This window comes from Taeniopygia guttata, chromosome 1, assembly GCF_048771995.1.
Source record: "Taeniopygia guttata chromosome 1, bTaeGut7.mat, whole genome shotgun sequence".
NCBI lineage: Eukaryota > Metazoa > Chordata > Aves > Passeriformes > Estrildidae > Taeniopygia > Taeniopygia guttata.
The window spans coordinates 5,277,618-5,297,544 of record NC_133024.1 but is presented as its reverse complement, the minus strand read 5'-3'; the positions used below and the strand labels follow the sequence as shown (position 1 = coordinate 5,297,544).

At 43.1% G+C, this 19,927-nt stretch overlaps 1 protein-coding gene across 7 annotated transcripts in view; it reads right to left on the bottom strand.

The window, feature by feature from the left end:
- Nucleotides 1–13,919, bottom strand: part of APP (amyloid beta precursor protein) — a 133,008-nt gene extending 119,089 nt beyond the window's left edge. For 5 of the 7 annotated variants that reach the window (XM_030260268.4, XM_030260330.4, XM_030260419.4 and 2 more), the window contains exon 1: nucleotides 13,659–13,919. In XM_030260268.4, the coding sequence (XP_030116128.4) occupies nucleotides 13,659–13,715 (57 nt within the window). In that variant the 5' untranslated portion in view covers nucleotides 13,716–13,919. Of the gene's footprint in view, nucleotides 1–12,758; nucleotides 12,914–13,658 lie in introns of those variants that run through there. The other 2 variants (XM_072922419.1, XM_072922579.1) reach the window with 2 other exon arrangements.
- Nucleotides 13,920–19,927: the final 6,008 nt, after the last annotated feature.

The window sequence follows — 19,927 nt, the reverse complement described above, 5'->3', positions numbered from 1 at the left end:
AGTGTAGCAAAAACTGACCATTTCCCCTTGGATTAGAGGGCTTCATTCCACTCCCCATCCTGCTCTTACAGCTCCAGGAGTACCTAAGGAACGATGAGTCCTACTATTAAAGACTGAGGTAAAAAGGCATTAAATACCTCAGTCTTTTCTCATCCTTTTGACACCGTGTTTCCCTCTGCATCCAGTAAAGTATAGAGATGCTCTGTAGCCCTCCTTTTCTTCCAAGTCTATTTAAAAAAACACTTTTTATTGTCTTTATGGTAGTAACCAGATTAAGTGCTAGCTGGGCTGTGACCTTTTTAATTTTCTCCCCACAAAATATCATGACATCCTTGGAGTCTTCCTGAGTTGCCTTTCCGTCTTCCAAAGGTCATAAACTATTTTCCCTGAGTTACAGCTTTTCTATTCAACCTGATCTTCCCCACCTGCTCATCTGCCAGCACATTAGGACAGCCTGTTCTTCCACTTGAGAATTGTCCCATCTCTTTCCCTTTATTAAACCAATTTTTCCACCTCGGCAACAGCTCCACACGAGATGAACTATCACACTCTTTATTTGGTTGCCCTCATAGAGCCTCATCCCTGTCATGTGTGGGCACTTCAGAAGTCAGGCATTTCTGTGGGAGCTGTTAGCAAGCACACATGGATATATAATAAACAAGAAACCTCTTTCCCTTCTTGTCCAGATGCAATGCTGACTAAAAATAACTGAAAACGAACGCATTGTGGGTTTTTAATAGCTACAGCGCTGAAAGTGAAGTCAATGACAAAAAAATACTGATTTTGGCTGCTCCTTTTATTACTACTCGTGACTATAATCACTACTCCAGCACTTTATCCTAACTCAACAGAAATTGTAAGGGTACAGTAACAATAATAGATGTTCTTTCTGAGAAGGATAATCCATAAAGTCCAAGCAGACATATAAAACACCATCTACCTCTAAAAAAAAATATTTTGAGTGCCTGCTAGGCAAAAAATTCAAATGGCTCATAGAACTTCTCATTTACACTCATTTTAACTTCAGTTAAGGCAGAAGAATAAAATTATTAGTAGTGACCACTGTACAAGTGTTAGCTAGTTAAAACCTAAAAACTTAAACCACCTTGAATTCTTCTTCTTGTACAATTACTGCATCTCACAGACCCCAAAACTCCCAAGTTTAAGCACAGCATATTATCTTATATGTAGGTTTTGGGGTCCTGCTATCACAGTCAAACATTTCCTCTGTCATCAACTTTCATACCTTCATATTCTTAAAAATTCATATTAAATTTCACATCTTTTGTTTTTCTGTATCCTGAATCACACACAACCTCACCCTAGTATTCACAAGGCTATTCATATCTAATTGTGGCAGATGGCAGAGGGACACACATATAAACCTGTGGATTCTTTGCTTCTTTTTTGCCAAGGTCAGGATTAAATGTGTGAGATGTATTTAATATTTATTTAGTATTTCTTGTTTGGACTCAGACTTTTTTTAGTTCTTATCTATATTACAGTCTCACAAATTGTGATTTCTACAGCACTTCACTCTAACAAACTAAAAATGGAGCCCTATCTATCTCTCTACAAGGCCTTTTAAGGATAAACTGTTGAATTAAAAAATGACATGTAAATTGTTCTTACTTTTAACCCAATAACCAACTACCTGTGCCCAACAATACAGACTTTTTTATCCAATTACACAATACCAGCCAAACCCATGAAGAAGGTGAAGAAGGACTAGCCTCTGCCCTAAAACTTCCATCTGGCTTTATATATAATACTATATTCTAAAACCTTAAACTCTAAGTTTTCCGCCATGTGATAGTACACACTTCTATTCAAACTACACATCCATAATATCTCAGTTGTATCATTCAATTTTCTGCTCCTATGAACTTGTGGAGACCAGAGAACCCTCTAGATAACCAAGCTCAAACCAAGGCCAGTAGTCTAGCTTTCAGTTTGAAGGAGTTAAGACATCTCCCTCCAAGACAGACAGAACATTTTACTTATCCTCTCATCCTCATTTGAGAGCAGCAACTCAAAATGTGGCGTTTTCTCAGCCACCTTCAAACAATTCTCCTCTGCAGAAGGTCCATTATCCATTAAGGTTTATTATACTTCTGAAAACATAGCTTGCTCTCTGCAAATGTGAGCTGCCATATCCAGCTGTCCCTCTTCATATCCTTACTGCTCCAACCTTTTCTTGCTTCTAAGGCCCTGACACACAGCAGAGCCCTATCTTGTGACATCCCTGTCAGCCTGATTTATTTGCAATTACAGGTAAGACAGAATACTTCTTCCAGCAATAAAAATTACTGAGGAAGACATGCTAGCAGTCAGTGCTGCAGTGGCTAGAGAAGTGCATGTACTGTACACAGTCACTGTACATTCAGCTTCAAGATATGCAAAATGCATAGTCAACACAGTATTTGCTTCAATTATACATCATCATTTATGTCATCTGCAGGACCAGATTTGTAACTGGCATTCATTTAATTTCACTGTTTTAAAATATACACCACTGGTTAAGTCAATAGATAATCAGCAGATAAATACTCTGCACTGAAAGAAGAGTATCCCACATAATGCATATTTATTCCTTACTCCCAGCAGACTAAAAAGTGAAGCTTTCCAGGTTATCAAGAAAAAATGAGCGTACCAGTGAAACATCAAACCGGGACTATCACCTATATGACAATAACTGACCATGGTTTTCTCTTTATGCATTGCATACCTTGATTATTTTTGCACTTCCAAGAATCACACTGGGAAATACCTACAGCAGTAGCTGAAAGAAGACATTGCAACTCTGACCAAACCTCTCTTTCCAAGATTGCAAAATTTTTTATGTAATGCTAAAGAACATTTATAATACAATGCCATAAGTGAGCTGCTCATTAAAAGCTTTTGAAATTACTGAAACTATGATAGTTATATTCCTTCTTAATTCTTATTTTAATTGAACAAATCTAAGAAAAAAATAGCTGGGAACTCTTAACAGATTGTTAGTTGAGGAAAACATAAGAATAGAGGAGTAGCATTTAAATTAGTCTGATAAAAATTCTGAAAAATACATGATGCTAGAGCATTAACCTTTCTGCAAGTCACCTGAGTATTTGACCATAAATTAATTATAAATAGGTGTCTCTTATAAAAACTTATTAAAACTACCTCAACTCAAGCATAATGTCTAAACTCTGCTGCTAAACCTAATTGTATTATTCTTAGGAAGAAATAAAAGATGAAAGCTGAAAAACAATTCAGGTGCTCAGTGTAGAAGAATGAAGTACTGGATAATAAAGTAATTTATCAGCATCACAACTTTCAGCAAAAGAGCATGAAAATACAGACACATTCTCTGAAATCTTCACTGATCTATATGAAAGTGTCAGCGTGGGTTCTGTTTATTTTTCTAATTGTGTAACATTGCCATGTTCTAGAGATGGTTTTGTTTGTTTGGTTTATCACCTGGAGCTGGAGTGTTCAACCCTACATATGCACTGTCACTATTGCCATTTTGCCTAATGCCAGGGAGCTGACATCACATTTGCTTGTGCAGACACAATCAAAGGAAATAAAGTCAGACCACAGTATTGCCCAACCTGCTACACTCCATCTTTCATTCTGTTACTCTAGAGGTAAACTTTAGCATAATATCAGTGGATGAATTTAATATACTATTTATTAAAAAGGAAGGCAGTCTAAAACAACCCCAAGCTTACATTTTCTACTCAAGCAAATACAATTTCAGAGGTACTAATGAACCCTGTCCATCGGACTGTCTCCTCAGACAGGCACTATACAGCTAATCATAATTAGCATTAGTTATCTTTAACATGCATACACAACATACAAGCACATACAGTCTGCTACCTCAACAACCTGCAGTGCCATTTCAGACTTGTATTTCACCTATTTCATATTTACCCTCTATGATCATTACTGCTTTTAGCAAGGGTCCTTTTATTTTGACATCTATAAAGCTGTTCAGCATCTTCACCAAAAACAAACCACACAAGAAAATCTGACCTCTCCATATCTGAAGTAATAATTTATCTGAATTTCATTAGATTATAAGTACTCAGCACCTAGGAATAAAAAAATAAAATAAAAAAAAAAACAAAACAGAAACAAAAACAAAAACCCAACCAAAATCACACACACAGACACAGGTTAGGCATCAAGCTTTGCCAGCTATAGCCTACATTCAATCATTATACACAAACTACATCCTTAAAACACCCACTTCACAGCCAGAAGAGAATGCAACAGCCACCCCAAAGCAGGGAATTGCTCCTTTAAGCAGCAGTCTCAAAGGCCCTAATGCTCAGAAGGGATGCTTGGGGAGCCTGGGTTCCAGACACACACACGCTGCCCAGCTTAGCACATTTTCATTTGCAACAGTGGATGTGACCATGCCCAAATTACACAGAGGAGTCACTAAGTGCTTTGTAAGAGATATGGATTGCTTTAGTCAGTCTTCTCCAAACGGCTGCATACCATTCCCCCCTATAAAAAGGGGAGTGATGAAAAAGTAAAAGAAAACCAACACTCTCTTCAAGCTGAACTTCTCTCTTTGCAAACACTGTTTATATACTAACCCCTTTATTTAGAGCCTTAGCACAAGGCAGGGGTCTAACCACGGGTTCTGACCATGGCAACAGCCTACCCAGTGCCTTTATTGGACAGGTAACACTGGGAAACAGGAGAGCCAGCAATAACCAACAATAACCAATACTTACAATCCTTACAATAACCAACCCAATCAAGAAGAAATTTCCAGATGAGTTTAATACTCACATTTTTCTTTTAGCAGTGTTGCTGTTACAGTGCCTTAGACAAACAGAGTATCCCTACAAGCTGTCACAGCTGTTAGGCATTGGCCCTCCCACTACCTCTGCAGCTACAACTGCATTAGAAATTGAGAGGACATGCAAAGTAGAACTATTTCCACCAGTCCTCAGTGAGCTTCATTTCCAATCAGGAAATTAGTCCAGTTATGTGCCATTGGCACCGGTGAGAGGCCAGCATGTTTCAGATGTGTTCCTAGAGAACATTGTCTAGTTGAGTTCTACTGTAGAAGATGTCACTCCAAGCACTCTGCAGTACAGCTAAAGCCCAGTGCACCAGCACCTTCTCACACATGCTCCTGATTCAGATATAAATGCCAGTATAGGCACAGCATAAAGCAACCAACTTTAAACAAAAGGAAACACAAATCATAGAATCATCCAAGTCCAACTACTGTCCCTGCAAAGAACAGCCCAAATAAGCCCACCATGTCCAAGAGCATTGTCCAAATGCTTCTTGAACTCTGTCAGCCTTGGGGCAATGACCACTTTCTTGGTGAGTGTGTTCCAATGCCCAACCACCTCTGGGTAAAAAACCTTTTCTTAATATCCAACTGAAACTTCCCTTGAAACTTGAGCCATTCCCTTGGGCCCTGTCACTGGTCACTGTAGAGAAGTGATCTTCCCTTCCCGAGGAAGCTGTTGACTGCACTGAGGTCTCTGCTCACTCTCTTCTTCTCCAGGCTGAACAGATCAATGCCCTCAGCTGTTTTGCATTTGGCTTGCCCTCCAGGCCCTCCACCATCTTCCCAGCCCTCCTTTGGATTCTCTCACACAGCTTTAGATCTTTCTTATATTGGGGTGCCCAAAGCTGAACACAGGACTTGAGGTAAGGCTGCAACAGTTTCTTGAAACCAAAGTACTGTACCAACCTTCTTCGTACTACAACATCAACTTACTCTGTTCTCTATGCTCACTGTGCTATCTCCCCCTTCAAGGCTTCACTGTGATATTTTCCCCTTCAAAGCTTAACAGGCTTTTCCACTGGGATTTATCAATTGATAGCAGCACATGCCACACAGCCGAACAAGGCTCAGCATGACTACTTCCAGTTCACGTTCCAAGAGGTTCTAAAGATAGGCATACAAAACGTACATCCTAGCCCAGAAAGGCTAAGCTTTTTTAAGCTGGTCTTTCTTCCTCACTTCCTCTGGCAGTTACTAGAAATAGTCCACTGACCTATTGAACCTGCTGGCAGACCAGCCATCACTGACTTGAACCATAAACTTATTCAGAACTGGTATCAGTTCCAGGACAGAGGGGGGGTATATCTCTCAAGGCCATAACTGTTCAAAACAAGTGCCTCACTTCATAAAGGTATGGGCAAAGCTGACAAAAAGATGTGGCTAATAGAACTGTACTGACTTCCCACAGCCTATACTCTGTTTTGCCATGACTCCCCCAGGAGACAAAGGCATCAACACACACTTGCTCCCTCCCATCCAAAAAATCATCTCAAGAGCTAAATTTCATTCAGAGAAAATTCTTCCTTCTGACATGTCAGAAAAATCATCTGTGTAGGAACTATATGTGCTTGCACACAGAGAAGGGAAAACAACAAGCTGTGTCAAACACACCCACATGCTATTATAAATCAAAACTTAAAGCAGGACAGCAAACACCATCCAAGCAGAAGACTCAGAAGAGGGGTTTCTGGAAGAGAACAACCACATGCAGCTGAACCCCGTGTCTGGCACTGCAGCTTCAAGGATGAGTGAAGGAGGGTGGCAGAGACCACCAAGCAGAGGTGAGGGGCACAGCAGTGATGGTATAGGGGACACACTAAGCACAAGACCAAATATAAGTCTGTAAGACTTTCCACCCTCAAAGACAATGGGGGCACTTAGGAAGCATCAGTTTACCTAGGGATAATCATGGCAAGCAAAGCATGTAATTTTAATTCACCTTTCTCATTGCCTCCCATCATTAACTGGGGAGAGAAACCGACACAGAGACATGGGTGTTTGCTAAGCAAGCATTAATAAAGTATTTGCTGTATGTGTACCTTCAAGTATCACTGGGCTACATATTTCAAACAGTTTCAGGCAACCAAACCCATTTCTTAAATCAAAATTAGTTCTGCAGATAACTCCAACTATTAAATGAGTCAGTGGCAGAAAGGTGTAGGGATTTATGTAGTATATGGATCTAACAACCTACATGCAGAAAAACAAACAAATAAAAAAAGCCAGTATCTACCACCATTACACAAAAGCATATATTTTTATTAAAAAGAAATAAACCTGTATGTATACCAAATGTTTCTTCACACAAGCCATAATATGACTTGCATTAGCAAGAAAACCAACTACAAAACTAAAAGGCTTACTGAAAATTGAGGGGACACTGAGATGAAGCACTCCTGACAATCTCTTTCATTAACACTGCATTTTTAGCTATATTTTAAAAAATATTTTTCCAACACCCCTGTGCTATGCTCTAAGTGAGCACATTCCTAAAAACCCCAGCTGTGTGTTGTGAGTGCCAGTGATCCAGCAATTATGATAAGCATTTCTGAGTACCTAATCAAAACAACACAAGCTGCAGAACTGCATTACTGAATTCATTCTGCAAGCACAAATTCATAACCATATTGTACATAAACCTGCTAATACCAAAAGCAAAAAGATCAACAGTTACTATTCTGGACACCAAAAATGGGAGACTCAGTATGGGAAGTTTCAATAATACTTTTAAAGTATATTGAAGAGGGAACTACCAAGGGTTCTGTAAAAGTAAAAATAAAAACAGAAACACACACAAAACCACTCCAAAAAAACCCCCACACCCATCCAAAAAAAAGAGCCCACCAAAATTTCACAGTTGCGTGTTTTTTAAATTAAGAGACTAAGAATAATTTGAGGTCAGAGACAATAAATAACAGAGGAAGGAAAGTTTCTAAGCAGACTAAAACAAACCACCAGCACAAATCTGAACAATTATATTTAAAGAGACAAACATAATTTTAGTTTAACTCTGCTTAGTTTAACTCTTATTTCACTTCTACATTTTTTTAATCTTCTGGCCTTGATATTCCCTTACTGACTAAAATGAAACCTTCTCTGAAAGACATACTTGTGTGGTCAGAATTCTCCATATGCAGTTAGTGACACCTACCCTGTCCTTACCTACAATTTAAATAGTCTCCAAAGTAGCACAGAAACAAGACACATTATTTTAAAGGAGTATCTCCAGAAAGCTGTGACCTCATCATTTCCAAAAATTAAAATATAAAATTCATACATAGCACAGCATCTCCTATAGACTTCAAGAGCCACATCCCAAGAAGGCAGGCAGGGCACTACTGTCTGCATGCTCTTCTTACCCCAGAAAATCTGAAGGTGAACATTCTCCTTTCAAATCACAAGCAGAACAACAAGGGGGATGTGACCCACTAAATTCAAAGACTTTATGTTTTTGACACTGTACCAATTTAGATGCCATAAAGTGATTTGACTGCATAGGTCTGAAAATACTGAGACACTTTCCAATGGAAAGCTGAGTTATATTTAGCTCCTGCACAGGACTATACAGGGTAGCTGTGGAGTCAGGCAATAGCTCCAGGGAGAACAAACGAAGTATGTCCAGGTAGACCGAAAACTCCAGTGGGAATCAAATGAACAGACAAATCAAGCAACGTTCCTGTGCTGGAGGTTGCCAGGTCCATTCCTGCTGGGGTGGCTGGTGGGTGGCAGTCCCACCAGGGCTGCTGTGGTCCAGTGAAGGCTGCTTTGGGAAGCTTGGCTGAGGTTTGCAGCAGTCACAATCTGCTCTGAGGCACTGGCTGGGGCACCTCTGTCTTCCGTGGTGCTGCTCCGTGCTTCGGCTCCAGTTTCCCAGTATTGGACAACCTTCAAAATCATACTTGGACCAACACATTGAGGGCAAATACCCAGAGTTTTGGATCTGGCCTCCCCCTTTTGGAAACAGTCCTTTTCAAATGCCGAGATTTCCCCCAAGTTTGGGGGTCCCCTTCCTTAAGGGCCTTTTTCTATAACTGCATCCATTTTTCATGAGAGTCAGGAGGGAATGGATCAGTCTCATAAATCTGAATCTATATTGCTAATGACCATGAGGATGCCTTCCCCTCCTCCATCTGGGCAGGGCCAAGGCTGATGGCTGTGGCTGCACTTCAGTACAAGAGGTGCCAGCTTCAAGCAGGCAGGGAGAGTCAGAGTGAGGACAGACAGACCAGGGTAGGGGGCCGGCAGCATCTGGCCACTCCCGCTTTTTCAACATCTTAGAAAATATTCTCCACAGGACGAGATTAAAAGTGACTTAAGGTCCTCCTTTAGGATGAGGGAGTCATGCCTGTCCAGAAGGGTGAGCATGGTTTCATAGACTTCTCTCTCTTTGGACATTTCCTTTCCCATTTTTAGTTCTTTGTTTAGCTCCCCTGGCTCACCTCTCAGTTGCAGCAGACAGGCAATTGTGGGCCCAGATGTGGTTCTCTCACCCTCACCATCAGTTCCAGGGGTTCTCTGAATGCCACCAGCCAGGCCGGTTCATCTCCTCACACGGAGGTACCAATTGTCAGCAATGGAAAGAGATGGGGAAGACCCATTCAGTGATCAGAATCTTATTTTATTGTGGGATACAAACGCTTAGATACTATTTCAGGGGGACTAGCAATGTGTGCTACAATGATTTGGTTAAAATCACATACACAAACTTATGCATATAACAACATCTCTTGCTCACAGAGTTTAATGGGATTTTCTTTTTCCAGTAAACCTGATTGAATCTTCTTGCAATCTAGGTCTAATTTTCAAAGTTCTGTTTGCTTTTGCCAAGGCATCCTGTTATCTTGTTGTATCTTATGTTAACCAGGTCCAAAGCCCATCATTTGTCTTGTGTCCCCTAGTATCCCAACATGTATGCATACATATATATATATACACATATATATGGACATTTGTCAAATATAATTTTTATTTATCAAACCAAAACACAATTTTTTCAACTTCTTGTTATTGTTTACCTTTTTTTGGAAGATGCCAAAATTACATTATTCACAGTATTCAGGACTAGGGATGTCAGTTAAGTCTGGAGAATTCCAACACAGGTGAACCAACCAAACAGTGGATAGGGTAAGCTACACAGAGAGGTGGCACGGGCTCTGTCCTTAGAACTCCATTTTCAAGACTCAACTGCAGAAAGCCCCACACAGCCTGGTCAGCTTTGGGCACAGGGTCAGACCAGAGACCTCCTTCAGGTGATGCTGTCTACCAATTTCTTGGCCAAACCTCCACACCCAACAGCTTATGTTAATTATTTTACTGAATCACTAAAAATAATTATTCTATTCAGAGAAACAGCTGTCATTTTGTCAAGCAATTAGAGGAAGTTACTATACTCTTCAGCTATTTTGCTAAGCTTTGTTTTGGAATAGAACTACTAATTAAAAGAAATTGTCATACCTTTTCTTCACAAAATTTATAAATCAAACTGCTTATTATCCTTCACTGTTTATTAAACACATGCAAAGCACAAGTCATGAAGAACTAAAGGAGATCTATGCTTCTTGTGGGTTTGCCCTATAATTCAGTACTGATCAATTAAAAATGGGTAAGGGAGATGGCTTACGTCTATCACACAAACAGCTCACGGGGAAAAAAAATTTAAATTTAAAATAAGCATGAAGACCCTGTCAGCATTCTCAGGTTTTCATACATGTTTTGTGAAGAAGCACAGCAGTTGATCATGTTTTTTCCATAGAAAAGGTATCTGAAGAGTATGCAAACCTCAAAATTCTCTGTTAATCAATTATCAAACAACAGACAAATGAGAAAGCAAGGGAGAAGCTTCCTCTCTCTACTCACTCATTTGTTCACCTGACTGCCAAGGATCCTGATGATCCCAGAGAGTTTCCCCTATGTACCCCAATCAGCCACCCATCCCATGTCAGCATCGTAAATAAAAGTGCAAAAGGGTTCCTGCAACAAATGCAAACCCTTGTCAGGGAAATTTGGGAACAGAACTGACAGAAAGAGGGATGGAAAGTCTGTAATAGAAGCAAAGTAAAGGCACTGTTCCCCCTCCCACATTTAAATGTCATTTCTTGAAAGATATACTAAGAAACTAAACAAGCAGGAAACAAGTATTTGGGGTCTTCTACTAAAAAAACAAACAAAAAAAATGCCAAAATGACAAAAATAAGAGCCTATAAGCATTACCCACTGTCAAGAAACATTCTTTTTGTCTTTTTATTGAAGGGCCAGCTCATGAGATACTGATATCTTAACAACTTAATTTCAGTCAGCTGGTAGAGGAGTCTTGCTTAGAAGCAGGCAGCTAGAGCAGGGAGAGTAAAATAGGCATAGCAGAAGCCTCAGTGTTCTAATGAGAGAAAATTATTTATAAACTGGGATCATTCACACAAATTTGTAAGGACAGTTACTGTTTGTTGCATTTATCTACTAAAATCAGACAATTACTGAAAAAGATTAAATGCAAAAATAGCTACTGCAGAATATGGCAGTTTCACAAACCATGACATCTCTCAGCCAATGAGTATGATTCACATGAGGGTCAGAAAATAATATGCTAAGCAACCACAGCATCACCAGCACATACTACAAAGTATTTCCTTTTAAGATGCTAAATTGTTATTAATCTACCTGTAATTTTAGAAAGGAATTCTTCATGCGTAGAGAGAATTTGTTTTGGTTCTGCTTTTTCTCTTCTTTATACCGTTTCCCGAAGCAAAATTACATTACAAAGCAAAGTACAGATTCTATGCTGCTTTCCAGGAAGTATTTGTTAAAATAACAGGAAAAACATTCCATTTCAGAAAAGAGTATCTACAGAAAATACAGATCTACAGAAAATCTACAGATCTACAGAAAATATAATTCAAACAAAAATTTCACCCTTTAGCATGAAAAGATAGTTCAAGATCAAAACATGCACACACCATTCCTATTATGAAATATTTTAGTGTTATAAAAACAAGTGCCTCGCTCAAAACATCAACCTTACAGAAGCAAGACTGACAAACACCTTACCACACCAGATGTTAAAACCTACTTCTCCATCAAACATAAAAAAAGAAATAAATGTCAAACCCCAAACATTCATTCACATGGAACGACAGTAGACAAAAAAGCTTCTGCAGAAACATCAGTGCCCATTTCAGTAAATGCTTCCAGACAGAGGATGTCTCTCAAAATTCTGACCATCACTAAGGCAGACACCATCACAGAAGTCTCCGAGCATACAGGTTCAGTTCTCCTGAACAGTTCTGGGGCAAAATTCAAGCCTCCTTTCTTCTAACACCTTCGCAGTGGCAACACCTACACGCCTATCATTAAGGCCAGGGCTACAAAGTGCCAACAGAAAAGTTCATCCTTCTATGGTCTATCTTGACGCATTGTCAATAATAAAATCTCATTCTTTACTTAAGCTACATACCCAAGGCGGACATTTCATTCTGCTACATTCAGACAAGAAACGGTTGAAAGCAACTACTGAACTCCAGCCAGTGCTATAACTGGAAACTTAAAACATCTGAGCATCTGTAGAACTGCTCAAATTGATACATCCTGCTCAATGTTGGCAAGATCATGCCTCAAAGCCAGAGCCCGTGGCTGGCAGCCTTGGCTGCAGGGACGGAGGGCTGGTATGAAGCGGTGTGTCTCCTCTTATTCGTGGCATATTGGGGTTCCTCCCGGGAAGGGCACCAGAGCATCCAAGGATGAGCATCCCAGACCTGCATCCCCATGCCCTGCGGAAGGGGGGGCGGGGACCGCGAGCATCCGTATCTGCTATCAGGGAAAATACTGCCACCCAGCCAGCCCTTGACCCCCTCCCCCGCAGGAGAAGGACGTATTGACACAGGAGGAAGACATAAGCCCAAGTCTTCGGGCCGAAGTATGGCAAGAAGGGAGCGAAGGAGACCTGGATATGACTCACCCCTCCCACACTTTCTTTTTTGAGATCTGGCGGGGGGTAGGGCGGGGGAAGAACAGACACCCAGCCGCGCTAACTCCTCCTCCGGCATCCAAGCTTTCTGCCAGCCCACCCCGCAGCCACTGCGGTGCGCACACCCCCGGACGGGCGGCCACGGGTGACCCGCAGCCCTCACCGCACCCGCGGAGGTGCCGCCCGGCCGGGGCGGGCGGAGCCAGCCCGGGGAAGGAAGGAAGGAAGGGAAGAGGGCGGGCAGGGGCGGAGGGGCGCGGGCTGCCGGCGCCTCCTCTCTGCTGCACTGCAGAGGCGCCATCTTCCCGCGCCTCCAGCCCGCGGGGGGGGCTCGGGCCGGCCGCGACCACCGCCCCCGCCGGGCACCGCCTTCCCTCCCGCGGGGCCACTGCGCCAGCCGGCCGGGAGCGCTGCCCGCCCTGCCGCACACCTGCGCGGCCGCTCCCCGCCATGCGGGCGTACACCGCCTCCGCAGCCCGCCTTCGCTCCCCTCCCGGGGAGACGCCCCGGCTGCTCGCCCCTAGCCCCCACCCCATGGCGGTATGCCACGGGGCCATGCCTGCCATCCCCGCTCCTGGGGGAGGTTTCCTTTCCCGAGCCGCCGGCGGAGCCAACCCCAAAGCAGAAGCGGCGCCCCGGCAGCCGGACACGCGCAGCGGGGCCGGGGGCGGCAGCCCCGGGAGTTCCCAGCCGCTCTCCTCCGCCACCTCTATTGTTCGACGAAGGGAGAGCGGCGGCAGCCAGGAATGGAACACCCCTAGGAAAGCAACCCTCTCCTGCCCCGCCGCGGCCAAGCCCACGCCGCGGGGGCGACTGCGAACAGACAAAGCTCCGGAGAAGCGGCAGAGGGCAGCGGGAAGCCCCCCGCCCGCTGCTTCCTACCCCACTTACCTCTAGAGCCCGGGCGGCGCCGGCAGCCAGCAGCAGGACGGCTAAGTGGGGCAGCATCGCGGCGGCTGGGAGCGGGGAGGAAGGAGGGGAGGGAGGGATGCCGTCCGGCGAGAGACGCGACGGGGTCCGACTATAAATCCCGCAGGCCGTGCCGCTGCCGAGGGAGACGACTGATGTGCGGCGGCTCCGGGAGCGGCGCGGCGGGGCCGGTCAGCTGATGGCCCGGCCCGCCCCCGAGCGGGCGGTGCGGCCGCCCGGCCTGCGGGGACCCCTGGCGGCGGCGGCGGGCGGTGCGGCCGGGGCTGTGGCCGGGGCAGGCCGGGCGGCTCGGCCCTGCCCTCAGCGCTCTCCGAGGCGGCTCCGCTCCCTCCTCGGTCCCTCCGGTACCACCTATCCCCTTCCTGAATGGCACCGTACTGCCAGTCCGCCCCCCGCGTCTGCAAGCGACCGGGATGCCTCCATGCACGGCTCCCCTCGCTGAGGCACTGCGTTCGGAAACGCAACCTCCATCTTTGCAAGATGCTCAAAAAGACGCCCAAATCTAAGCATGTTGCGTGATGTAAAGGTTGTTTAACACACTCTGCCTTTCCCAGCAAGGTTGCTCACCAATGTGGGATCTCCTGTTCCAGTCGAGGTGGAGGTGATGAGTCAGCACAGCTATTTCACAGGTGACACACCACACACACCATTGATAACGGAGATATGCAGGAATATCAGAAGAGCTGGGATTTATGGCAGATGAGCAAGGAAAAAAATCAGATTAAAAATGTAGGACTCCATCAAATTCTATGAAATCAGGAAGCCAGTGTAATCTCACCATCTCACCCTCTGTAATTGGTGTAGTAAACCTGTAAGAAGAACTTGAAAGTGAATATTAGGATCTTCATGTTGAAATAGCTGCTATTGTAGCCAAAATTCAGTGTGACAGAGCCTGATCCATTCTGCCACTGATACGCAAATTCTGTGGCAAGATTTCTGCTCCCACCAAGGCTCCCAAGACAGCAGATGACAGATCCACCCTGTGACAGGGACCTGTAGCCAGGCCGTGTGAGGGACAGGTGATAGAAACCTGGAGCATGACCCTGAAAGAACCTGGGATGAAGAGTAGCTGAAGGAACCTGGGGTGTTCAGTCTAGAAAACAAGGAGTCTCAGAAGAGATTTTCTCACTTTCTATAACTGCCTAATGGAAGGTTGCAGAGAAGTAGGGGTCACTCTCTTCCCCCCATTACAAGTGATAGGATAATTGGAAATGGCCTCAAATTGTACCAGGGGAGATCTAGGCTGGGTCAGGGAACTGATTGACTCATGAACCCTGGAGGTATTTAAAAGGTGGATGGCACTTTGTGGCACTTTAGGGACATGGTTCAGTGATGGACTTGGTAGTGTTGGGTTATTGGTTGGACTTGATGATCTTAGGGTTCTTTCCCAGTCTAACTGATTCTGTGATCTGGTTCTATGACACGCCCTTGGTGGGTGTATGGCTCACTACAGAGGTGTATGGGCTCAGTGTTGTGCTCACTGCCACTCACATTCATCTTCCCTTGAAGTCAGAACTGCAATCCACTGAGACTCTTGGCCAAAGTTATGTCCAGATGTGGAAGGATGCTTTGCAGGTGAGAGGAACCCAGGTTCCTGCCAGGTGAGCTGCAGCATGCAGTGAGAGACCGCAGGGCATTTCACCCCTACAGCCAGGCCTTAGAACTGGCAATGTATGGAGGCTTAGCTGAAATAATTTAACACCGTTTTCTGCTTTTAGGATAATGATCACATGGCTTTGAGGGGTTACAAAGGATGTGCTATGCACATTTTCTAACCAGTTGGCTTCTAAACTCACACATTGGAAAAGCAACTCCATGGCTGCAAATAAGCAACATCCTGTTAAAGCTTATAGAGGTCATTCAAAAACAATTCTTCCCTGACACAATGGAGGCAGTCAGAAGGAAGCTCTTTGCAGTTTCTGGGGGGGGGGGGGGGGGGGAAAGGGCTGTATGGAAAACTAAAATAGATTCTGTAGCTCTTTTATTATAGGTTGGCTTGGTACCTCTCTAATCACTTCTTCCTAGTTCTAAAATCAAAGACTATTTCAACTCACTTCTCTGGATCAGCCAAGCCTGCTTTTGTTTTCTTGTCACAATGGGAGTGCAGGAATGCTGAAGGTTCCTTTTGCCTATGGCTAGGAGTGGGGCAGACCCATGGGATTGCATACCTTTAAGGAAAGCAGGAAAAACTCTAGTGAAAAGATGGGGAAAAGTCAAAGGGACCAGGAGACCTCTATGAAATAGGTATTTCCATTTACAGCAACTAAACACCAGTGGAAATATCCAAAATACAGTGACAATATTTACTAATGTTTCGTGAAGTTACCCACTGAAAGGTCATAGGTAAAGACACTTTTGAAAGCTACTCATAGAAAAAAGCAATAGATTAACCTTTATGGGGAAATTGAAAATATATACCCCTCATTCAGAAGTATCCTAAACCAAAAGGCTGAGAAATAGTATGAAGCCATGTTAATAGATCATGATTTAGAACTAATCATAAGTAACCAACTCAACCCTCCCCAGTTTTTGGATGGAGAACCAGATGAGGGACTAGTACATAATTGCCTAGAGGTTATAAACTATCAAACTAAAGTAAGAGAAGACCTGACAGATCAGCCACTCCAAGGAGGAAGACATTTCTACATTGATGGATCTTCAAGGGCAATCCAGGGGCACCAGGAGTCAGGGTACTCTGTAGTAGATGGAGAGTTAGTGGCCATAGAAAAGGAAAAGTTACCCTCCAACTGGCCAGCCCAAGCATGTGAGTTATATGCCCTAAAATGAGCTCTGGAAATATTAACACAGAAAAAAGAAACAATATATACACACACAAAATATGCTTTTGGAGTAGTGCCTACCTTTGGAAAAATTTGGGAAAAGAGGGAGCTATTAAATTAAAAGGGAAAGGGACTGGCTCATGAAAAGCTTATTTTGGAGGTATTAGAAGCCTTACAATTACCAGAAGTGACAATAGTATACGTTAAAGGACATCAAAAAGGGGTGACTCAAGAGGCATGAGGGAACAACTTAGCATATTTAGAAGCTAAGAATGCAACAGGATCAGGGACAGAAAAATTAATGATGGTGTTAACCCCCATGAGAGAAATGCAAGAAGCCCCTGTATTCAGTGAGACAGAAGAGAAAGAACTCCTTAAAACAGGAGCCAAGAAAGATAACGAATGGCAGAGGAGACTAGCGGATGGGAGACAAGTGTTAAATAATCCCCTTGCCAAGAAAACGCTGGAAGGCATGCATGGTACAACACATGAGGGTACACAAGCGCTAAGCAATCCATTTCTAAGGGACTGGGGCTGCATAGGAATGTTTGGAATAGCTAAGCAAGTAACTGAACAGTGTATGATGTCAACAAATCACGTGAGGAAAGTCATGAGGAAAACACACAGAGGAGGGCAAGAACTAGCCTTATGGCCCTTTCAAAACATCCAAGTAGACTTTACTGAGCTTCTCCAGATACAATTGTGGAAATTTTTACTAGTGATAGTAAATCACTTGACTCATTAGGTAGAGGTGGTACCCACTCTTAAAGCCAATACCAATATTCTGAGTAAAACACTTACAGAATCAATCATTCACTTCTTGAATCAATCAAACACTTCTAGAATCAATCATTCCCTGATATGGGATGGTGAACAGGATTGATTCAGACCAAGGAACTCATTTCACATCTAAATTATTGAAGAAAGTTGCTTGAGCCCTGGGAGTGAAATGGGAGTTAAACACTCCATGGCATCCACAGAGTTCTGGTTATGTTGAGAGGATGAATCAAACTCTTAAAAGAGCTCTAGTTAAGCTGATGATTGAAACCCAAATGTCATGGATAAAATGTCTCCCTTTAGTCCGGTTAAGAATTAAAACATCCCCAGTCTGGGGGTCTCACCTATGAAATGATATTTGGGTTACCCTTTTTAACCTCACCCCAGAAAGTTTCTACCTATGAGGAAGTGGACGCCAATGCCAAGAAATATGTTATGTCTATAGTACGAACCTTAGAAGGGCTAAGACATAGAGGAAGAATTCCTCAAACTACCACCCTGGATTCCAGAATCCATAATATTAATCCTGGGGATTGGGTAATGATCAAATCATGGAGAGATCAGCCTCTAACTCGTCAGTGGGAAGGTCCCTTTCAGGTACTGCTCACAACCGAATCAGCCATGTGAACTGCAGAGCGGGGATGGACTCATGCCACCAGAGTTAAAGGCCCGGTAGAAGAACCCAAAGAATGGACTACAACATCCAGATTGGGTGAGACAAGATTGCTCTCAAGCAGAGACCGAGAGACAACCACAGAAACAGCAAGACATCCAAAAAGTAGAGTCAAGCTTCCACCAGCCAGCTCAAGGACTGCTTTCCTGTTTTAATAGATGGTAATTACAAGCATCTGTTGAGACAAAGTACACAAAGAACTGTAAGAGGTATTGGGGCAGTTTCCTAAAGAACTACAAGCAAAGTAAGACAGCCAATAGAGGGCAAGACCAGGTTGGCCCCTTTATTCACCACCAAGAAGATTCCATAGCTCTTCTGTGGACAGCAACCCCGTAGGCATGGTAAGGTGGGGGCAAAAAGGCCATAGCAGACCTCAATTATTCCTCAGTTGTCTTTTAATACAACAGGGACTAGATGGCACGACCAAGCTGGCCTCTGTACTCACCACTATGTTACACCTACTAAGGGTAGCAATCCCATAGGCACAATAGATGGGGGTAAAAACCATATCAGACCTCTGTGATGCCCTTTTGTATACTCCAAATATGAGAACTCTTTTTATGAGACCTGAGACCTTTTTTTCTCCTGTTTCCACTGTCCTTGCCCATATCAACAGATGCTAGTATGACTCATTCAAGAGAGAGAAAAAAATTTTTGTTCAAGCCCAATGACTTATAGAAAAAGAAAAGGGGGGTTTGTTGTAGATGAATAATGCAATGGTTGACTCTCACAGTTAAGGGGTGAATATAATGTACACGTTAAGAGAAGATTTGTAGATGTATAGTTATGTTTCCCCTCCCCCTTGCATTGTTATCATAGCATGGCCTTAGTACTTGGGGCATTTGGGAGGGTCAGCTTGTTACTATGGCAAGACCTGACCTCCAATCAAGATGTAAGAAAGTGATCACCACTGGACAGCAATAAGGAGTTGATAAACAAGATTTTGGGAAGGGCTAGAGGTATAAAAGGTGGAGCATCCATTTTTTTAGATGAGCACATGGTGGTTGAATCCTTTGCTTTGGTGCTGTATTTCTTCTGTTGTATTTTGGTAAGGTCTTAATAAACTTCTAAAATTTTTGAAAGTGAGCATCGTTTCTCACACTGCAATACCCAACTCTCCACAGACACAACTCTCAAGGTTTGTCCAGGTTACCTCCAGGAGATCTAGCTCTTATGTAGCCTTGCTCAGAGCTGTCCTGCTGTCTGTTAACTGTCTTGCCCAGCAACCACAAACATTCCTCTCAGCTTTTAGACTCTTGTCTTTAGACAGTTTCATAGTCTGAGATATAAGCTGTTAATACACACCTAATTTTTCTTATAGACTTTGTACAAGGGAAGAGTGCTGCCAATAAATTAACCAACTCTATTTGGAAGCGGTAAAGTTGTTAAAGGAGAATCTTGTTACTTTTGAATCAGCTTCCACCTTTCCAGGCCACACAAGCTTTCCATGGATGCCTGAATGGACATCAAGATAAAAAAAAGGTCTCTGTCTGGCTAAAGGAAGCTGTCTGTACAAAGTCAGACACCGTACTTTGTTTCCACTGTCTTAGAACAGAAATAAAAACAGTTGAATTAATCAGATGGTTATGTATGTATACATATATAAACACAAAATATTTCTTAGATTCTGAGTTCAGTTTACTGAAGACATTTGTACAGAAGGAGAGAATACACTGTTATTTTGATTCTTTCAGCATGGTGTCTCAGACCATAAAACACCTGCTTAATTGCTAACACAGTAGGATAGGATGCTCAAAGACCCATCCTCCCACCTGTTCCTAGGAATATAATGCTTGACTCAATTTTGAAAGACCCAGCTAGATTGAAATAGTGACATTAAATCCAATAAATTCAAAAACAGTAACAGACCCTACATAATATAGAGAATCTGTTTGTAAAGGAACTTCAAGAAAAGCATTCCCATTCTTCAACCTCCCTACAGCAGACTTAGATTGCAAATGCCTCCCATGCTTATCAACCTGAAGCAAATTTATATTGCA